Source organism: Phocoena sinus, chromosome 1 (genome assembly GCF_008692025.1).
Source record: "Phocoena sinus isolate mPhoSin1 chromosome 1, mPhoSin1.pri, whole genome shotgun sequence".
Lineage (NCBI taxonomy): Eukaryota > Metazoa > Chordata > Mammalia > Artiodactyla > Phocoenidae > Phocoena > Phocoena sinus.
The window spans coordinates 8,048,266-8,066,017 of record NC_045763.1 but is presented as its reverse complement, the minus strand read 5'-3'; the positions used below and the strand labels follow the sequence as shown (position 1 = coordinate 8,066,017).

At 47.0% G+C, this 17,752-nt stretch overlaps 1 protein-coding gene across 1 annotated transcript; it reads right to left on the bottom strand.

Annotated features, from left to right (window-relative positions):
• Window positions 1–513: 513 nt before the first annotated feature.
• On the bottom strand, window positions 514–15,888 carry PGD (phosphogluconate dehydrogenase). Its single transcript, XM_032622650.1, has 13 exons — window positions 15,768–15,888; window positions 15,075–15,150; window positions 14,197–14,376; window positions 11,968–12,033; window positions 11,265–11,383; window positions 9,484–9,553; window positions 6,424–6,558; window positions 4,636–4,825; window positions 2,287–2,417; window positions 1,913–2,046; window positions 1,395–1,494; window positions 1,129–1,251; window positions 514–1,028 (listed from the first exon to the last, which is right to left on the bottom strand). The coding sequence occupies exons 1-13, from the start codon at window positions 15,773–15,775 to the stop codon at window positions 909–911; spliced, it is 1,452 nt and encodes a 483-aa protein (XP_032478541.1). The 5' UTR covers window positions 15,776–15,888; the 3' UTR covers window positions 514–908.
• Between the last annotated feature and the right edge of the window lie 1,864 nt (window positions 15,889–17,752).

Sequence of the window (17,752 nt, the reverse complement as noted above, 5' to 3'; positions counted from 1 at the left end):
TCTAACTCTCAGAAATGCCACTGCTTCAGGGACAGGCACACCTGAAGTGGTAATAATAATAATTACCACTTAGTAGGTGCTTATTATTTGTCAAGTGTCGGTCTGTTTATACTAGGTGAATCTTCAAAATAACCTTAAGGAGGCAGGTACGATGATTATCCCCATTTTACAAATGAGAAGACTGAGGCCAGATAGATTAAATAATTTGTCCAAAGTCAAAAGCCTGTAAACCCACCCCCTGACTACCTCTCCTCACCCTTCCCTCCAGAGTTAATCATTACCTAACTTTGCTGTTCCTGGTACTATTATTGAGGTCTTTTCTTTTTTTTTTTAAAGAAAACAAAGAGGAAAATATTTAAGAAGGCTAAATAAAGGAAGGAAATAAACTAATTCAAATGTAATGAAACCGGGTGCACATCGTTCTACCAATGAGGATATGGCTCAGTGTGGATAAGGTGAGAATATTTAAGAATCTGGAGAAGCATAAATATGATTTTTCTTTTCTTTTTTTTTAAATTTTTATTAAATAAAGGCAAAAAGGAATTCAGCTGCATGATACAAAGACTCCAGTTTGATCAAATTCCACAAAAACCTTTCCCACCTACGTGAGAAGAGCTCTGTCTCCCTAACCCATGGGGGACACGCAGGAAACACCGCCTCAGGGAGCTGGCTCTCGAGGTCGCGCACACGCTCAATTTCTGCTCCATCCCAAGAGGCCAGGGCAGAGGACGTGATGGTTCTCACAGATCTACTTTACAAATAAACTCGGGTTGACTCTTCAGGAGTCTCTTACGACACTTTATTTTCAAAGATCTGAGCAGAAAGTAGGGCAAAGGGCCATGTAAGCAGTGCTGTGTGGCAAGTGGAATGTACCGGTCTGTGGAGTCGTGGCGCGTAACAGAATCTCATCAGGCATTGTATGAAGACGAGGACACGCTGCCACCGTGGCCTGTCCAGTTGGTGTGGATAAACTGTCCTGGCTTGTTCGAGAGTTCATAGGTGTGAGCCCCGAAGTAATCGCGCTGAGCCTAGCAAACAAGAAATGGGTTATTGGTTATGGGACAGACGCAGGCACGTGACCCTAGGCACCACCCAGGTGCATGTCCATCGCCTACTCCAAAAGCTCACCTGGATTAGGTTGGCTGGCAGCATCTCATGTCTGTATCCATCGTAGAAGGAAAGAGCAGTGGTGAAGCAGGGCATGGGAATGCCTGTCTGGACACCAGTACTGACTGCCCGCCGCCAGGAGTCCTGAGCAAAAAAGTAAAGCCAAAGACTAGTGATTAGCTCACAGAAAAGACAACAGATTTTCATGCATAAATGAAAAAGCAGACCCCCCAGAGCAAAACTCACTAAGACAGAATTCCCATACTACCCAGCTCTGGGCTACATACCTGGCAGTTTTCCACAGCTGACTTAAAGAAGTCATCTAGTAGTAGGTTCTGAAGTCCTGGGTTTCGATCAAATGCATCTTTTATCTTTCCTAGGAATACACTGAAATAATCAAGAGGGAAAAAAATCAATGAATCTTAACTAGCAGGCTGAACACCTGGCAGAAAGCAGGGGAAGTAAGTTGGAAGCTGACAGATACCCTCGCGAGGTATGAAGGCACCTGTCCCCCCATCCCCACCAGCTCGCTGTACGTGCCGTGAATACAGACAGCCCAGGTCCCGAGAGGTGAGGGCCAAGGGCCAACCGTGCTCAAAGAACTACTTTAGACGGGGTAGGATGGACACTCGAGTTAGAATAACTGACGTGCAGGAAGAAAGTGAGATGTGACACCTAAACCTGCCTGGTTGCCAGCGTCCCAGCGAGAGGACTCACTGTATCAGTTCCAGGGAAACCGTCCCCGAGAGCGCCCTAAGACCACAGCGCTCCCGCACGGCAGGTGGCAGGTCCCCCGACCACTCACCTCCTGATGATGCAGCCCCCCCTCCACATCAGGGCAATGCCACCATAGTTGAGGGTCCAGCCAAATTCAGTGGCTGCCTGTCTTAGCAGCATAAAGCCCTGAGCATAAGAGATGATCTTGGAAGCATAGAGGGCCTAAAGGAGGGCACAAAGACTCATCAGAACTGCGGCTGGCCCACAGCTGCCTAATCCCCTCCCCCCCCACCCCCCGCCCCCGCCGGCCACCGCAGTGCAGCTCTAACGAGGACAGGGTTTAGGAAAGGCTGCATATCAGATCAACGGGCAAGGCTGGACAGACCCCACGTCCTCCCCATGGCCTCGGGGTCTTCTCCCCACCAGTCCCATCCCCGCTGCCACTGCGGGGCGGCACCCCACCTTTCGAATGTCCTCCAGGAATGATTTCTTATCTCCTTCGAACTGGACCTTTTGAGGCCCCTTCAGCTTTTGGCCGGCTTGAATCCTCTCATCCTTCAGAGATGATAAGCATCGAGCAAAGACCGCTTCTCCTATGTGGGGGGAGGGGGAGATAACAAGTCACCACAACTCACAGGCAGAACCCGAGGAGGAGCGCACACGAGCCAGAGAAGATGAGGGAAAAGAGCAATGCAGCACGATTTCCAGTTTTACCTCGAGCGCAAAGTCTCAACCTTCGGCCGCAAAGCTAACCTGCATCAGAAAGAACTTTCATAAAAAGCTCTAACAGTTAATTTGAAAATGAAAACTCCAAGTCAGTCTCCAACATAAATATACGTATTCAACCTCAAAGATCACCATGAACTTCAAAGGGGAATTTTATGGGGAAAAAACGAAGAGCAAAACCACCATCATTAAGAATTACTCAGTGTTAGTCCTCCAGTAAAATTTCAGTTTCATTTGCGAGGACTTTAATTTATAAATGGTCACCAAAGACTTCATTTCTTTTCTTTTGAAGCACTAATACTCATCACTTTGAAACGAGTACACTGAGACTTCTCCTTTCAAAAAACTCCATTTTCTAATTCTTACGGTTTAGTTTTTGCTATGTCCATGGTCACCATTACAGTTTCACAATTTGACTTCATTTGAATAAAAAATATTTCAATATTTTGGGGAGGGGGGCTGTGCTGTGCAGCATGTGGGATCTTAGTTCCCCGACCAGGGCTCGGACCCGCGTCCCTGTACTGGAAGGCGGATTCTTAACCACTGGACCGCCAGGGAAGTCCCCAATATGGTATTTTAATATTAAGATATTAGTATCTTAAAAATTATCACTTATAAATGCTTGCCCAGTTGACACTTTATATAATTAATTAACCATTTTTTCCCCCAACAGACAGAATGAAGTAAAACCTTTGGGAACTAACAGAGGACTTTATTTCTGAGGAGAGGGTTCTGGCCATAAACTTGAGAGCAGGTGTCTCCCTGTCCTTGTCCTTGCCCAGCTCTCTGGGCGCCTGCAGTGCACACACAGGATGACTTAGCATTCTTAGGCGGAAGCTTCAGAAGACAAAAAGCAGGAAGAGGCGAGTGTGGCGTAACCCTCCGGGGGTTACCTAAAGATTAGCTGGAAGACTCATTTCCCCATCAGTTCAACAAACAAGAATGGCACGCAGCCAGGGAGGAAGCCTGACTACCATCAGCTGGAAGGTAGGGTACAAAGTCTCCGCAACAAGAGAGTAGGACTCTTTTTGAGGCAGTGATGAATAAACTGCTCCCAGTTACTGTCCCCTTCGGCCCCCGCCCAGGGGAGCACTCAGATTAGCTAAAAAGCAGTCAACTTCCTTCTCTGTAGAGCTGCACTAAGCAAACTGCTTCCCTCCTTACTGTGCCTGCAACTACCCAGTCCACTGTAAACACAGTCAGGCATAATTAACAGGAAACCAAAGGCAGGAGGAGACTAGAGAGGGAAAGGCAACCTATGTCTGGAAGAGCCAACAAGAAAACTTGTTTTATTACTGCAGGGGGAACCATTCTGCCAGGAGCAAAGATCAGCCTTCATTAAGCAGACCAGGAGCCTCCATTCTCCTTTTCCAATCTTGACAGAACGTATCTATCTTATTCTTAAAGAACCATAATGTAGTTGTGTTAATCCCCTTATTATTTTTGTTTTATTTCTGCTTTTTATTATTTCCTTCTCTCTACAACTTTTTGAGTTTGATGCTTAGCTCATTAAGACAAGATAAAAAACATGGATGGGAAGGATATACACTCACTTCAGGACAGTAGTTTTCTTCTAAAAGAAAAAGGGGAAGGAACTTAGGAAAAGAATATTAAAGGACTGGAAATGCTTAGGTAATATTTTATTCCTCAAATATCTGAGAAAAAAACCTCAGCAAAATAGTAATAAATGTTGAATACATAAACTTTTATTATTCTGTGAACTTTTGTATGAAAAATTCCATTACAGTTAGCTTCCCTATTAGAAAGATCTTAGGTCATTGACTATAATTTAATCACTAATGTTAAAACGATCCCCAAAGTCAAACTGGCTAAGACAGTTAGTAACTTTTGAATTTATCTCAAAGCTCACATTCTTGACAGAAGGATTACAAAGAAGAGATTCAAAAGCAGCTTCAGCCTCTCTCACACTGTCAACTTATTCAAGGGCAGAAAGAGCAGACCACACTCGGAAAGCCGACTAGGGTTGAACAGATTCTCTGAGAGATCTGGTAACTCTTAGTTGCCAGAAAGACACCAGGGTCAAAACAGTGAGATGAAAAGGTTCAATCCAAAGCTGAGCGTTACCGATGAGCGTGACGGGGACGCCGTACTCCAGGGCAGAGATGGCGGTCCACTTCCCGGTGCCCTTCTGCCCCGCGCTGTCCCTGATCTTTGGCAGCAGGTGTTTGCCATCAGTATCTTGGAACCTGAGAATATTGGCTGTGATCTCAATCAGGAATGAGTCCAGCTCTGTCTTATTCCATTCCTCAAAGGCCTGTGTGCAGGATGTGAAAGAAAACAATGTGGGAGAACCTAGGATTATACCGGAGATGCTCCCTTAACTGATTCATCCCTTTCCCATGTAAATATTGACCAATGCTCACAACCTGCTCAACCCCTGAGGCTACCAGGCTCCTCTACAGGACACCCGAACACTTCTGCCACCAGCTGAGTTTTATGCTAACCAACAGTCAGCTGCTTCTGATTTCAACCTGTTCATGCTGATTTTCTGGTCACCAGGCCAGTGCTTTCCTCAGAGCCAGGTGTCCCCTCACCTCGCTTGGGTTTTCGTACAGTCACTTTCCTTGATCACCCGATCTAGAGCAGCCTCTTCCTCCCATTTACTTTTCTTTATAATAGTGATCACGAACAAGTTTTATATATTCAGTCATTACTGTCTATCTTTCCAAGGGCCATGAGGGCAGGGACTTTGTTTTTTCCACTAATATATCCCCAACATAAAACAGTGCCTGGCACTCATATTATATAAACCAATTAAATATGAACACAAAAAGAAAAGCAATGTTTCTATGAAAACTAAGTCAAACTGTTTTGGAAAGAACAATAAAGGCAAGTTAGTGGAACAAAATAAGTGGGGATGACGCAGTTTTTTTTTTTTTTTTTGGCCACACTGCATGGCTTGTGGGATCTTAGTTCCCCAACCAGGGGTTGAACCCAGGCCCTTGGCAGTGAGAGTGCAGAGTCCTAACCACTGGGCAACCAGGGAATTCCCAACACAAATTTTAAAATTAGGAGGGAAAAGAATATAAAAAATCTGGAAGGATTCTGCACTGTGTGCCTCGAAAGTGTCTTTAAATCATGTTCCACTTGAAATAACTGGAACTACAAACTCTAGATAAGAAAGTTGATTAGAATGCTAATCAGCAGAGCCACACGTAAAAGGACCTGGCTCTCCATGAAATGATGGGTGACTGAACGCACCTTCCTATATTTTCAATTACATGTTTGCCTAGTTAATGATGCTGCAGTATTTACAGAAAACAGTACAAATGTCTGCAGTTTACTTTGAAGTGTATTTTTAAAAAAGATAAAACTAATAGACGGATGGACAATATTCGACAAAGTAAGCAGAGTAAAATGTTAATGGTAGAATCTAGGTTGTGTGTATGTAACTGATCACTGTCCAATTCTTTCAATTTTGTTGTATGTTTGAACATTTTCATAATAAAATGTTGGGGGAAATGCTACGTTTCCCAACTTTGACTACCTTTTTTTGAATAGCTGTCTAACAGCCAGTCCCACCTGGATCAGAAAAGCGAGCTTCTGCTGCACCTCCCACATGGGACCAACGGAGGATCAAACGAGACCAGGCAATTAAGTGACACAGGCCTGACACACAGTCAGGGTCCCTGACTGGGAGAGAGGATTACACCAAGAGTCTCTGGGAACTTCTGGCTTAGTGACTGGCTATCAAATTTTATGGTCCTGTTACTGAGAGCTTCCCTTAGATTAGGCTGAGTCCATCCAGGCCACCAGAATGACCAAGGGAAAAAGAATGAGGAAGGACTTATCGTCACCAGCAAAGCCTTCTCACCTGAGCAGCGCTCCCCCCACCCAGGGCCCAGGACTCACCTTTGCCATCTCCTTGTGCTCCATGCCCAGGACGTCTTTCATCAGGTGGTAGGCCTCGCAGATGAGCTGCATGTCTCCGTACTCTATCCCGTTGTGCACCATCTTCACAAAGTGTCCTGCCCCCTCGTCCCCGACCTGTTAGAGCCACAAGCGCCAAGAGGTCTTCAGGGAGCCAGGAAATACACCAGAGAAGTCCACATCCAGTTCTTTGGCAAGACTCCCTCCCCATACAAAAAAATAACAAATACGAACAAATATTTACAGTATTTTCAAAAGAAGAATCATCATATAACAACTCAATACAAGCTTCAATCCAGCACGATGCTATTGTAAACTAACTCCAAATTCATTCCTTTAAAGGTTTTTCAAAATCCCCAAATTCACTGTGAAGTACCCACAGGTCTTTAGCCTACATTTTCCATTCTTTCTCATTGTTATTAAAAGTAACTCCCCACTCCCCAGCCCCCTCCCACAAGTAAAAGGAGTCTTCTTTTCCCTGGTTATTTTTCTAGCAACCGCAGGTGAAAAGAAGCTAATTAAGTCACTTGTACTTTAAACAATATATAAATGTACTGTAGTTGTAATGGCCACCAAGAGATAAAATGACCTCAGATGCAAGGTCTGCCCTTGTAAGCCCAGAAATGTGTTCTTGCCAGGGTCCCAAAACTGACAAGGTACTGATTTCTAATAAAGCTGGCAAGATGTATAAAATCAGAATACCAGTCTGTAAATTTATGATGAGAAATTTAACTATGTATCTTAATGGTTACAAGTGTTATTAGTCTGATCAACACATCCTGTCCCTGTGGACAAGCTACTTCGGAAGCCAGATTATCTGAAAACTGGTTGGAAGGCAAGGAGTCAGAACAAGGAGAGTTCTGCAGTCAGACACTCCCGTCACCATGACAGGGATATGCCTGCCGGTGGACCAGTGCTGGCAGCACTGCTGGGGTGGATGCTGTCACACTGCCACCCTGACATAGACTTCCTCTGTCTATGTTTCCATCGCTGGCCTACCCTTTCTGATTTTTTTTTTTTAATTTATTTTGGCTGTGTTGGCTCCTCATTGCTGTGCGCGGGCTTTCTCTAGTTGCGGTGAGCGGGGGCTACTCTTCACTGTGGTGCACGGGCTTCTCATTGCGGTGGCTTCTATTGCTGCGGAGCACGGGCTCTAGGCGCGCGGGCTTCAGTAGTTGTGGCTCACGAGCTCTAGAGCACAGGCTCAGTAGCTGTGGCACACAGGCTTAGCTGCTCTGCGCCATGTGGGATCTTCCCGGGCCAGGACTCGAACCCATGTCCCCCTGCACTGGCAGGCAGACTCCTAACCACTGTGCCACCAAGGAAGTTCCCCCTTTCTGATTTTGACACTTTCTTTGGCCATGAAGTAACATGGCCAATAATACCTTGCTTCACCCCTTCCTTCCTGTAACTTCAAAACTGAGCTAAGGGGTGCCTGCTTTTAGTATCTATACCAGCTTTTTCTTTTCAGTAACCTAAGAGTAAGGCTTGGGGTTATGGGAAGTCAACAGGAGTTGATCAAGATACACAGGCAAAAAAAATAAAAAATAAAAAAAAAAAAAAAAAAAAAAAAAAAGATACACAGGCAAGTACTGTTAATTTCCTCATGATTTATGTCCTAAATGTATCTAAAAAGAAGTTACTGTCACTGTACTTTTTTGTTTTTTTACTGCAGCAGTGTATTGTCAAGGAACAAAAGCTCCCTTCCCAATCCTTCACACTAGTGACAAAATTACTCAGGCTTCTAAATCACAGCACCAGTGTCTCTCAGTGCTAAGCAGGTTCTGACTGAACTCAGTGACCACTGGTTAAAATGTAAGGAGCGGCTTAGTCACCAGGCACTGTCAGGCCTGGGGGGAGGACTCCCCTCATCCCCCATGGGCCCAAGTCCTCATTGCTTCTCTACCTTTTATCTCATATAAAGCAAAACTAACATCATAAAAATGGCACATAGGATAAAATTCAAGGGGATCAGGAGCTAAAGAGAACTTGGAGGTCATCCAGTCCAACCCCCATATTTGACAGGTGAGAAAACTGAAGCCCATGGAAGAAAATGACTTGCCTAATGTCACACCGCTAGTCAATGGAGAGCCAGAAAGACAACTCAGGTCTCCCCTGCCTAGTGTTTTTTTTTTCATCCATGGGATGGACTAAGGCTGTAACAAGGGATAAAATTTATTTTACCAGCAACACAAAATATAGGGAAGGAAAGAATTTGCCTTGGCCTCCTTCACATTCAGTGAGGGCGAAGAGCTGCAGCTTACTCTGTTCTAAGCACAGAATACCTACCCCAGAGAGCAAACTCCACTTTTGATTCTGACATTCTCTCTCTCTTTTCTTTTCCTCCCCTACCCCCTTGACATTCTTTCTTTCTTGTTCTCTTTGGGTTTTTTTTGGCCACGCCATGCGGCTTGCGGGATCTTAGTTCCTCAAGCAGGGATTGAACCCAGGCCACAGCGGTGAGAGTGCAGAGTCCTAACCACTGGACCACCAGGCAACTCCCTTGACATCCTCTCTTTAGCCATGAAGTAACATGACGAAGAAAATCTTACTTCACCTCATCATTCCTGTTCCTTTTTTTTTTTTTTTTTTTTTTTTTTTGTGGTACGCGGGACTCTCACTGTTGTGGCCTCTCCCGTTGCAGAGCACAGGCTCCGGACACGCAGGCTCAGTGGCCATGGCTCACGGGCCCAGCCGCTCCGCAGCACATGGGATCTTCCCAGACCGGGGCACGAACCCGCGTCCCCTGAATCAGCAGGTGGACTCTCAACCACTGCACCACCAGGGAAGCCCTTCATGTTCCTTTTTTAAGGAATCCATATTTTAGATGAATTGACAAGGGCTGCTTTTAATATCAACCTCCAATTAAGATACAAGGACATGTACAATTGATGCATTTTCGGCATTGTCTGTGCTAGCGACGTAAACATTGAGGAGCTTATGTCACAAAGCAAACTGCTGGGACCATGGTGATCCTTGCTCTGCACCTGGTCATGTCAATGCCCGTGGCGCCAACTGGCTTCAGGGGGGCCCACAACGTACCCAGTCACAGCAGGGTTCTCCAGTCCCCACTTTTGCGGCGATGCCCTGGAAGATGGCCTTGATGTGGGGCCTGTAGGAAGGAAGTGGGTGGTTCAGCTGCTGACAAGGGGCCTGGGTCTCCACGAAATTCTCAAGGACTCCCCACCGCCCGCCAATTGTTTCCTTTCTAGCAGTCGGTGGAAGTGCCCACAAAAAAGTAATGAATAAGCTAAGTCCTCAAGGTAAATCAGTCAGATGCTGCGGACTATCTGATTTGAGACAGGAGACAAAAAGGCTGGGTAAGAGGGTCAGCAAAGCCCCAGAAGACATTTCTATTGCACTATCAGAAGAAGCTGTGATTCCAAGCCGTTCCTGTAGCGACTGCTTCTATCAGTCTGGACGTATGTTATCAAGCACAGCAGGACTCTGGACAGAAAGAACCATGCAGCGTTTCCAAGAGCTACATTCCTTATCATCCAGAGAAAAAGCAACTGTTCTTCATTCCTTCCCCGCCTCCCCGAGGCACACAGAGTAACTCCTGACACTGTTCCCTACTGTTCTCCTCACTTTTGACCAATAAAGCCTTCACAAAAGGGTTTTGGTAAAGACACAAAACTTGACAGGGCTGCAAAGTGAACGCTCAGGAGGAGGGGGCTGGGGTAGCTACATCTTAAGCTTTTAGAGCTTCCCTGAACTTTGACTGATTGTTTCAGGTAAAAGTACCATTTCTGCTTCTAACAGGTCAGTGTGAGAAAATGTATTAATGAGAACTAGAGCACCTCTGTATAGCAGACTTCTTCATGTGTATTGTCTGCATTTGTAACAGCCCACTTAGCGGTACCCCAAAATAAATATTTTTAAGTTTTTGAGAAGCAGGAAGGCCTTTATTTCTAGACTTTAACATACTGAAGAGAATCCCCAGACTTAATCATTAGGGAGGTAATTAGAAGACTAATCTTCCCCAGTCAACCCCTCACCTTTGGGGATTAGGTTTGATCACTCCTTACTTTAATGCCTAATATAAGTCTAGAATATTCGGAAACCAAACTCACTCGGAAAAGCGCATTGCCTTCCCACGTCTCCCTCACAAGGATCCTTCCTTTTCTATTTCTTTCTCTTCTGCTCCATCTCTCTATCATCCTCTATCTGGCTTTCTCTCTTCCTGCAGTCTCAACAGCGGTGTTTCCTTCAGTCTACATTATGTATAATTAATTACTTGCATCTTTTCATTTTAATCCTCTATCCCGCTCATCACCCACAGCCTATGCCTTATACAGCCCTCCTGCTACATCATCACCAAAGCATCCCCCCCCTTCTGCGGCCAACCCTTCCTCTTAGACACAACACAGTGAGCAGTGTAAAATTCCTTTTTTCCCCAGTCAAATAAAAATTTTCCACCTCATTCCCTGCGACGAAAGAGGCCCTGTCTGATTTTGCCACTACTCACAATGATTAAATACACCATATATGAGTTGAAGAGGCAGACCCTACTCCTAAGTCCAGACAGTGCACAGGACATTATCTGAGCTGCCTCATTAAAGCCTCTGAACCCTTGAAGCCTACTTAGAACTTCCATTATTGGTGCTAGAGGAAATAACAGAAGAAAAAAGGAAAGGAGGAACAGGCACACGCGTTATGTCAAAGCAAAAAAATGTATACATAAAAGAAATATTTCCAGCATCTCCCATCTCCAACACTCAGACTGCACAGAGGAGATCGGGTGGCAGAACTGCTCACGGCTCACCCGTTCTCAAGGTTCAGGCTCCCTGTGTCGACGCAAGGGTGGTGCCTTTGGTACTCACCAAGCCTCTTTGTTTCCTCCTGGCATAAGTGATGGGCCATACCGGGCCCCATCCTCTCCACCACTAACTCCACTCCCCACAAACAAGATTCCCTTGGCCTTGAGGTCTTGACACCGTCTCTACATGAGAGAAAAAGAATTTCGTCATGCTTCCCTAAAATCAGTTTCTCCCACTGAATGAGAAGAGGTACAAGACAGGTATGGAGATCCCACATTTGATTTAAATGACCCAAGGATCCACTAATAACCTAGTCATTCAGGAAATTTAATCCCCTTTCTGACTTACTAATCCCCTCTGTTTGGGAATTAAAAAAAAAAATCCATGGAAGTTTAATATGGCTACCCTGTCCTCAAAGGGAAATAATAAAGCTAAACATACATTCTCGTTTTACAGGAAACGACCTTGTACACGAGACCATCAGCACAGTGGTGCTCACCCACATTGCACACTGATGTATCATGGAGTGGCGGGACAGGAAGGGAAGATTAAGCATAAACGCCCAGCCTGCCGTATCTAAGCAGCAGTCATTCTTTTCAGTTACGTGTGTGACTAATGAGAACCTCATCCATCAGGTATGTCTTAATGGCCAATCCCAAAAGAGCACCACAGAAAGACATCGACTCTTCTGTCACAGGTGCAGTGCTGGTACTTTTTTCTAGAATGTTCTCAGAACCTGGAAGAATGTGGACTGAAAAATGCTTACCGTGGTATCCCTATATTCAGAATTTCCTCCATCGATGATGATGTCACCAGTGTCCAACAAGGGTACCTGTAACCAGACACCAGCATTAAGGCGGACCAAAAAAATAAAAGACAAAAATAAACATACCTTGACCAATTAAAGCAAACAAGAATTTATCCCAAATAAACCCTGTCTGAAAGTATACATATATTATTTAATCTTCAACAGTCCTCTCTGGGGCTAGAGCTAGACCCTATTTAAAAGCTCAGGGCTAGCAAACCCAGTCAGAACTCTCTACAACCGAAATAATCCTTTTTAACTAAGATTTTTACAACGAACAAAACCTACTTGGAAAATTCTGTGTTTCCAATGTGTACCACCTGCCTGATATTTATTCCCAGATTGGATTAGCTCTAAAAGACCTATAAAATCTCTGCCTAGAACAGAGTAGGGGTCCAGTAAATAACAAATGGTTTTCTGTATGAATAAACAATTTGATCACCACCACTTGGAGATGGCAGCAAGAGATCAAGCCTTGAACCAGAGTATCTTCCAACGCCACACCAGTCAGGCTGGCTTTAGTACTGTGTTCATTATTCAGTCTCCCCCAACAAGGCTCCAGGTAACATTACTTAACACTGTCCTATGCTGAAGAGTACTCTACCATTTTTCAGTCCATTCTGTCTGTAGCTGACCATAGGCATTTTGGCCTCTTACTACACAAAGTCTGGTGTGTCCTTTATCACAACGTTCTTCCTTTCTAGGTCTTTTTTTTTTTTTTTTAACGGTAGCATACTGGTTACAAATTCCTCTCCCTGTAGAAACAACCCCACTGGTAACATTACTCCTCTGGGAAAGGAATGTTCATCCCTTTCCTTTGTTTATTGTTACAACACTTCTCACAACAAAACATTTCTTCCAAATGGCTAATGCCTTGGTTTTTTCAGAGCTGATACTGTACTGTAGAACTGTTTTTCAGTATCGATGGGGTTGGCCAAAAAGTTCTTTCGATTAATGAATACGTTGTTCAATAAAGTTCTTGGTGACGATGAAAAATGTCTTTGCAGGGCACTGGCAATGAGGTTGTTTCCGTTTACTGATGGTGAGGGCAATCCTCCTGGTTAATACAGTGTGATCTTCCCCCAGAGGTATGTTGAGGAAAGGGGCCCTAGAGGCGTCCCCCCAGAAGCTTACAGCAACAGCGCTTTGACCATAAGGTGCCGGGCACGCTCCCTGGGGAAAAGGCAGCTGTCCCTTCGGCCCCTCCTCTCCCACAGACACCCCAGTGGAGGAGTGGCCATCAGGCTTCCGGTGAGAACAAGCTGGGGAGAGTACAGATGGCGGTGACCACGAACAAATGGGTCCACTATCCCCTGGCCCTGAGGTGGCGGAAAGCCTAAATAAGGGGTCAGACTACAATGTGTCAAAGAACCAAGGTCAGCACCTCTGTGACGCAAATGCCCCCCCAGCTGATGATGAGGGACCAGAACTGCACAGAGGCAGCCACCTACCACAGCACGGCCAGCACCACCCAGGTGCCTACTTTCTTCTTCCAAAAAAAGATACATTTGCTAGGACTCCCTAGGGGGATCTCTTGTCATTTATATTAAATGATACAACAATTTGAGAATTGTTGCTTTATAGGAATACTGAGAAAAATGAAGTCTATTTCTAAATTTGGACAGTAAGGTTTAATAGTGACTAGCACTAAACATTCATAATACCCAATCAAAACTATAATTTTTTTTTTTGAATATCAAAGATAGAGCTCACTGAGATTACTACTGTTTCTATTCTGGTTGATAATGAATTCTTATGGACGTGTCTCTTGTTGTCCTCAGAATTTTATATACTAAGAATTATTACCACTTGAGGGTATGTTTTTACTTAATTGGTGCCAATCAAGTTAACCAACACTGAGACTTTTAAGCAACATTTTGTCAGAACTGAGCAGATCATATCCAAAAATTGAAAAGGGACAAAATTTCTTAAGCAAAAAGAAGTGAGGGACTCCTCTGGGGATCCAGTGGTTAAGACTCCGCCTTCCAATGCAGGGGATGTGGGTTCGATCCCTGGTCGGAGAGCTAAGATCCCACATACCGCGAGGCAACTAAGCCTGCACACTCTATAGCCCGCGCGCCAGAATGGGAGAGACCCGACGCGGCCAAAAAAAAAAAGTGAAATAGCTAAAGGAAGGGAACGAGAGACGTTCTGTCACACGAGTAGCAGCGGGGAGAGAGCTGGCCTCACCAGTTTTGTAATGAAATCATCGACGGCCTGACCAGCCTTCACAAGCAGAATGATCCGCCGAGGCTTCTTCAGCTTGGAGACCATTTCCTCCAAGGAGTGAGCACCAACCACCTTGGTGCCCTTCGCCTCATTGGCCAAGAACTCGTCAACTTTGGAGACTGTCCTATTAAAAGCACAGACCTAGAAGGACAAAAGGCCTGATCAGGAGATCTGGGACATACAAGACCTTCAGACTGAGGACCAAGTGACAATGGAATGTCTATGCAGCCCAAGGTTTTGGGGAGGTAGGACCCTGATTCTACCTTTTCTCCACTCAAGTGCTGACTGATCCCCATAAAGTTAATTTTAATAGGATGAAAAGGCAAAGAACTGAATATAGGCAAATGTCAACTGCCCAAAACTTAACAGGCTAGATGAGAGTCTGTCGCTATTTGGTTAGGACTCAAATCTGCAACAAGCTAGTTCCAGACTGTTATCTTCTGTCACTGATAATCCTGTAACTTAAGCCAGTTTAGTATTCACACCGGAACGTTTCACCAGATCCCATCAGGCAATAAAGTCAGAAATCTATACTCCCAGCGGGACTTCTCCTCCGTAGGATACCGACAGGTTTATTCAAGGCTGCAGAACTGACAGAACCTGCAGATACATTTAGCAGGACTCTCCTTCCTCAGAGAACTGTGGAGCTGCCCCTCCCACACCCACATGCAAAGTGGTGCTTCTCGATCTCTTGCAAAAATGTCCTAAGCAGCAACAGGGCACATATAAAGAGAACCATGCTCCACGTTATATGGGTTCTTCGGAATCAGAACGGTCACCAGCACTCAGACTAAGGCAACAAGAACCCGTAAGGGAAGAGTGTGCCCCTCCTAACTTACCACAAAGCCGTGGTCGTTCATGTTCAAAATTAAGTTCTGGCCCATCACAGCCAGTCCAATCAGCGCAATATCCGCTCTAAAAGACGGGGAAAGGAACAAAGGAAACCGTCAGCTGCACTTAATTCATTCCAAGTCAGGGACCCTGAGCTTCCTAGCTTTTGCTGTGATTGATAACTCGTCTTAACTTTCCTCTAATCCCCTCCTCCCTTTTGCACTTTAGACCCCGGGCTTGCAGCCTTCCGTGAAACTCGAGGCGGGCCACCCCGCTCTGCCACTTAACGGGTCCTCATGTTCTCCTGGGCCAACCAAACAGGCCCGCAGGAGGGGGTCCACGGCACTAAGCCCCTTCTGCGCTCTATCCGAGCTGCTGACGACTCGTTCCAGGCCTCCCGTCTCCCACAGCCGGACCGTCCAGCAGCCCGGGCTTCCCGCGGCCACGCCTGTTCCCTCCCCTCGCGCCCTTCCTAGGAACCGGATCCGCCTGCGCCGCCGCGAGGGGCAGAGGGGCTGGGTCCGAGAAAAGGCGAGGCCGCGGGGCTGGCTCGGGGTCTGGCGGCTCCCTGGAGGGCCGGGGCTCCGGGCGCCACGAGGCCGGGCTCAGAAGACCCCCGGGGCGAGGCGACGTCTGGGGCGACTCCGGCCTCCGCGTCGGCCCTCGGAAAGTTCCCCGGCCGCCCGCGGGCGGCCACTCACTGGGCCATGGCGGCGGCGGCGGCGGCGGCGGCGGCAGAGCGGGCTGGACCGAGGAGATCCGGCGAGCAGCGAGCCGCAGCGCGGACGACCAGGACTGAACTCTTCTCCAGCTCGCCTCCCGAGGCCCAGGCCGCGGCTTTCCAGCGCCGGCCAATCGCAAGGAAGGGGCGGAGCCATGTGGCCACGCCATTGGTCCGCCCCGGCGCCTGTTAGACCACCTGAGGCAAATGGGCCCGCCCACCCCTAGGGCTGGCTCAGGAGAGCGCCGAGCACATCGATGCCATCTCCCCAGAGAGCGCGGGGGGCGTGGCGCAGGCGCGGGACTAGGGGAAAGGCGGCGGGGGCCGGGCTCTGGCTCGGGGCAAAGGACGCGTAGGGCCTGGGCTGTGCTCCGCGGCTCGGTGCGGAAGGGTGGTGGCTCACGTCGGGCCGCGCTTTCTAATGTAGCGGGCACTTGACCGCCTGTTGTCCAAGGGTCCATCACTCTTTCCTCCCGTCGCTGCGGTGCACTCTGGGGTTGACGCGTGAAATTGACCCACCCGGGCAGGGTCCGAGGTGTATTCTTGTCCGTGGGCACGTGTGATGGGTGCCAGGAAATGTTGCTTCTCACCACGACCTTGTGTGGGACACCTTTTTGCAGGTGGAGGAACAGGCGCAGAGAGAGCAGGCGGGGAATGTCCTTGCTGGGGGCGATGGGGCCCGGCTTTGGAGGTCGTGTCACTGAACCCCTTCCCGTACAGCTGAGGAACCAGAGGCGACGTGCTGGTGAATGGCGGTCCAGGGCATTAAGTACGCATCTCCCACGTGCACGGTCCACAGTGCACGAGGCATCTTAACTGTCAGCCCTGAACCCTGCCGCCTCCAGTGCAGATGCTTGTGAACAAGGCTTAGCTCCTCCAGTGCGTTTTAGGCTTTTTGCTTCTGTGAATGCTTCATGTCACCTAACAGTGCCTTGCACATAGTAAGTGCTCAACACATGTTACATTACTAGAGTCACTGCAGCTAGTTAATGGCTAGTTAGTGGCCCAGTTGTGACCGATTCAAGGCCAAGGCTATTTCCATCGCACCAACTGCACAGGTTACTATGTAACATAGGTTTTAACAGGTTCTGTTATAACTTCCATGTAAGCAAATGTCCCACTATAGCCAGGTTTTTTGTGTGTTAATTAAATCACAATATTTTTTAAGTGCAATTGTGGAATCTTACTCTGAAATTTAAAAGCGATGTCACAGTCCACTTTATCTAGTATGTAAGTATTCTACATTAGGGTTTCTCCACTAGAGACATTCTTTATGCAATTTGTTCTTTTCCTTGAGTTGCTTCCACATTTGCCTGTTTTGCACCAGCCAGACCTTACACTCCTGAGGGTATAGTTTTTTCTTTTTTATACTCCCATTGCCTGGCCCGACACTCATGAGCTGTGGATGACTCACTGCACAGATACCTGGGGTGGAGGGGGTGGGGGGCAAGCTTAGCACAGAACTTCCTCCTGTGGGCAAGGGAGGTCCCTGCCCCATGGGTTCCGTCCTTCACTTCTCTTGCGTCTGCTGTATGCAGAAATGTATAGCTGTAAGCAAGCCTAATATTTATTTTAAAGCTGTAAGCGAGGTGCCCAGCTGCCCTCAGCACTTCCCTGAATGGGAAAGTGAGTAGGGAGATGTGAACTGATAAGCCAGGCAAGCCAGAGAGCAGGAGCTGACTGCCACCGCGAGCCCTGCACTGAGACCTGGGCCTTAATCCCAACTCTACCAAAACAGGGCACTCAGTAGCTTTGGATGAACCAGGCTGGCAGGAATCTTGGAGCTCTCCCACCCTGGTGTCCCCAAACTCCAGTGTGCAAGGAGGCTTATTAAATGTGAATTCTGATACCACAGGTCTGGGATAGGCCAGATGTGCATTTTATCAGGACCCCCCCAGGTGATTCTGAGTGCTGGAGGAAACAATTCTCAAAGGGTGGTCAGGGGGCTTCCCTGGTGGCGCAGTG

Excerpts from the sequence above, each read along its gene's own strand:
- PGD (XM_032622650.1), bottom strand. Across the intron at positions 2,047-2,286 it reads TCCTGGAGGACATTCGAAAG|GCCCTCTATGCTTCCAAGAT; the intron begins GTGGGGTGCCGC and ends GCCCTCCTTTAG. Across the intron at positions 1,495-1,912 it reads GGGGGCTGCATCATCAGGAG|TGTATTCCTAGGAAAGATAA; the intron begins GTGAGTGGTCGG and ends TGATTATTTCAG.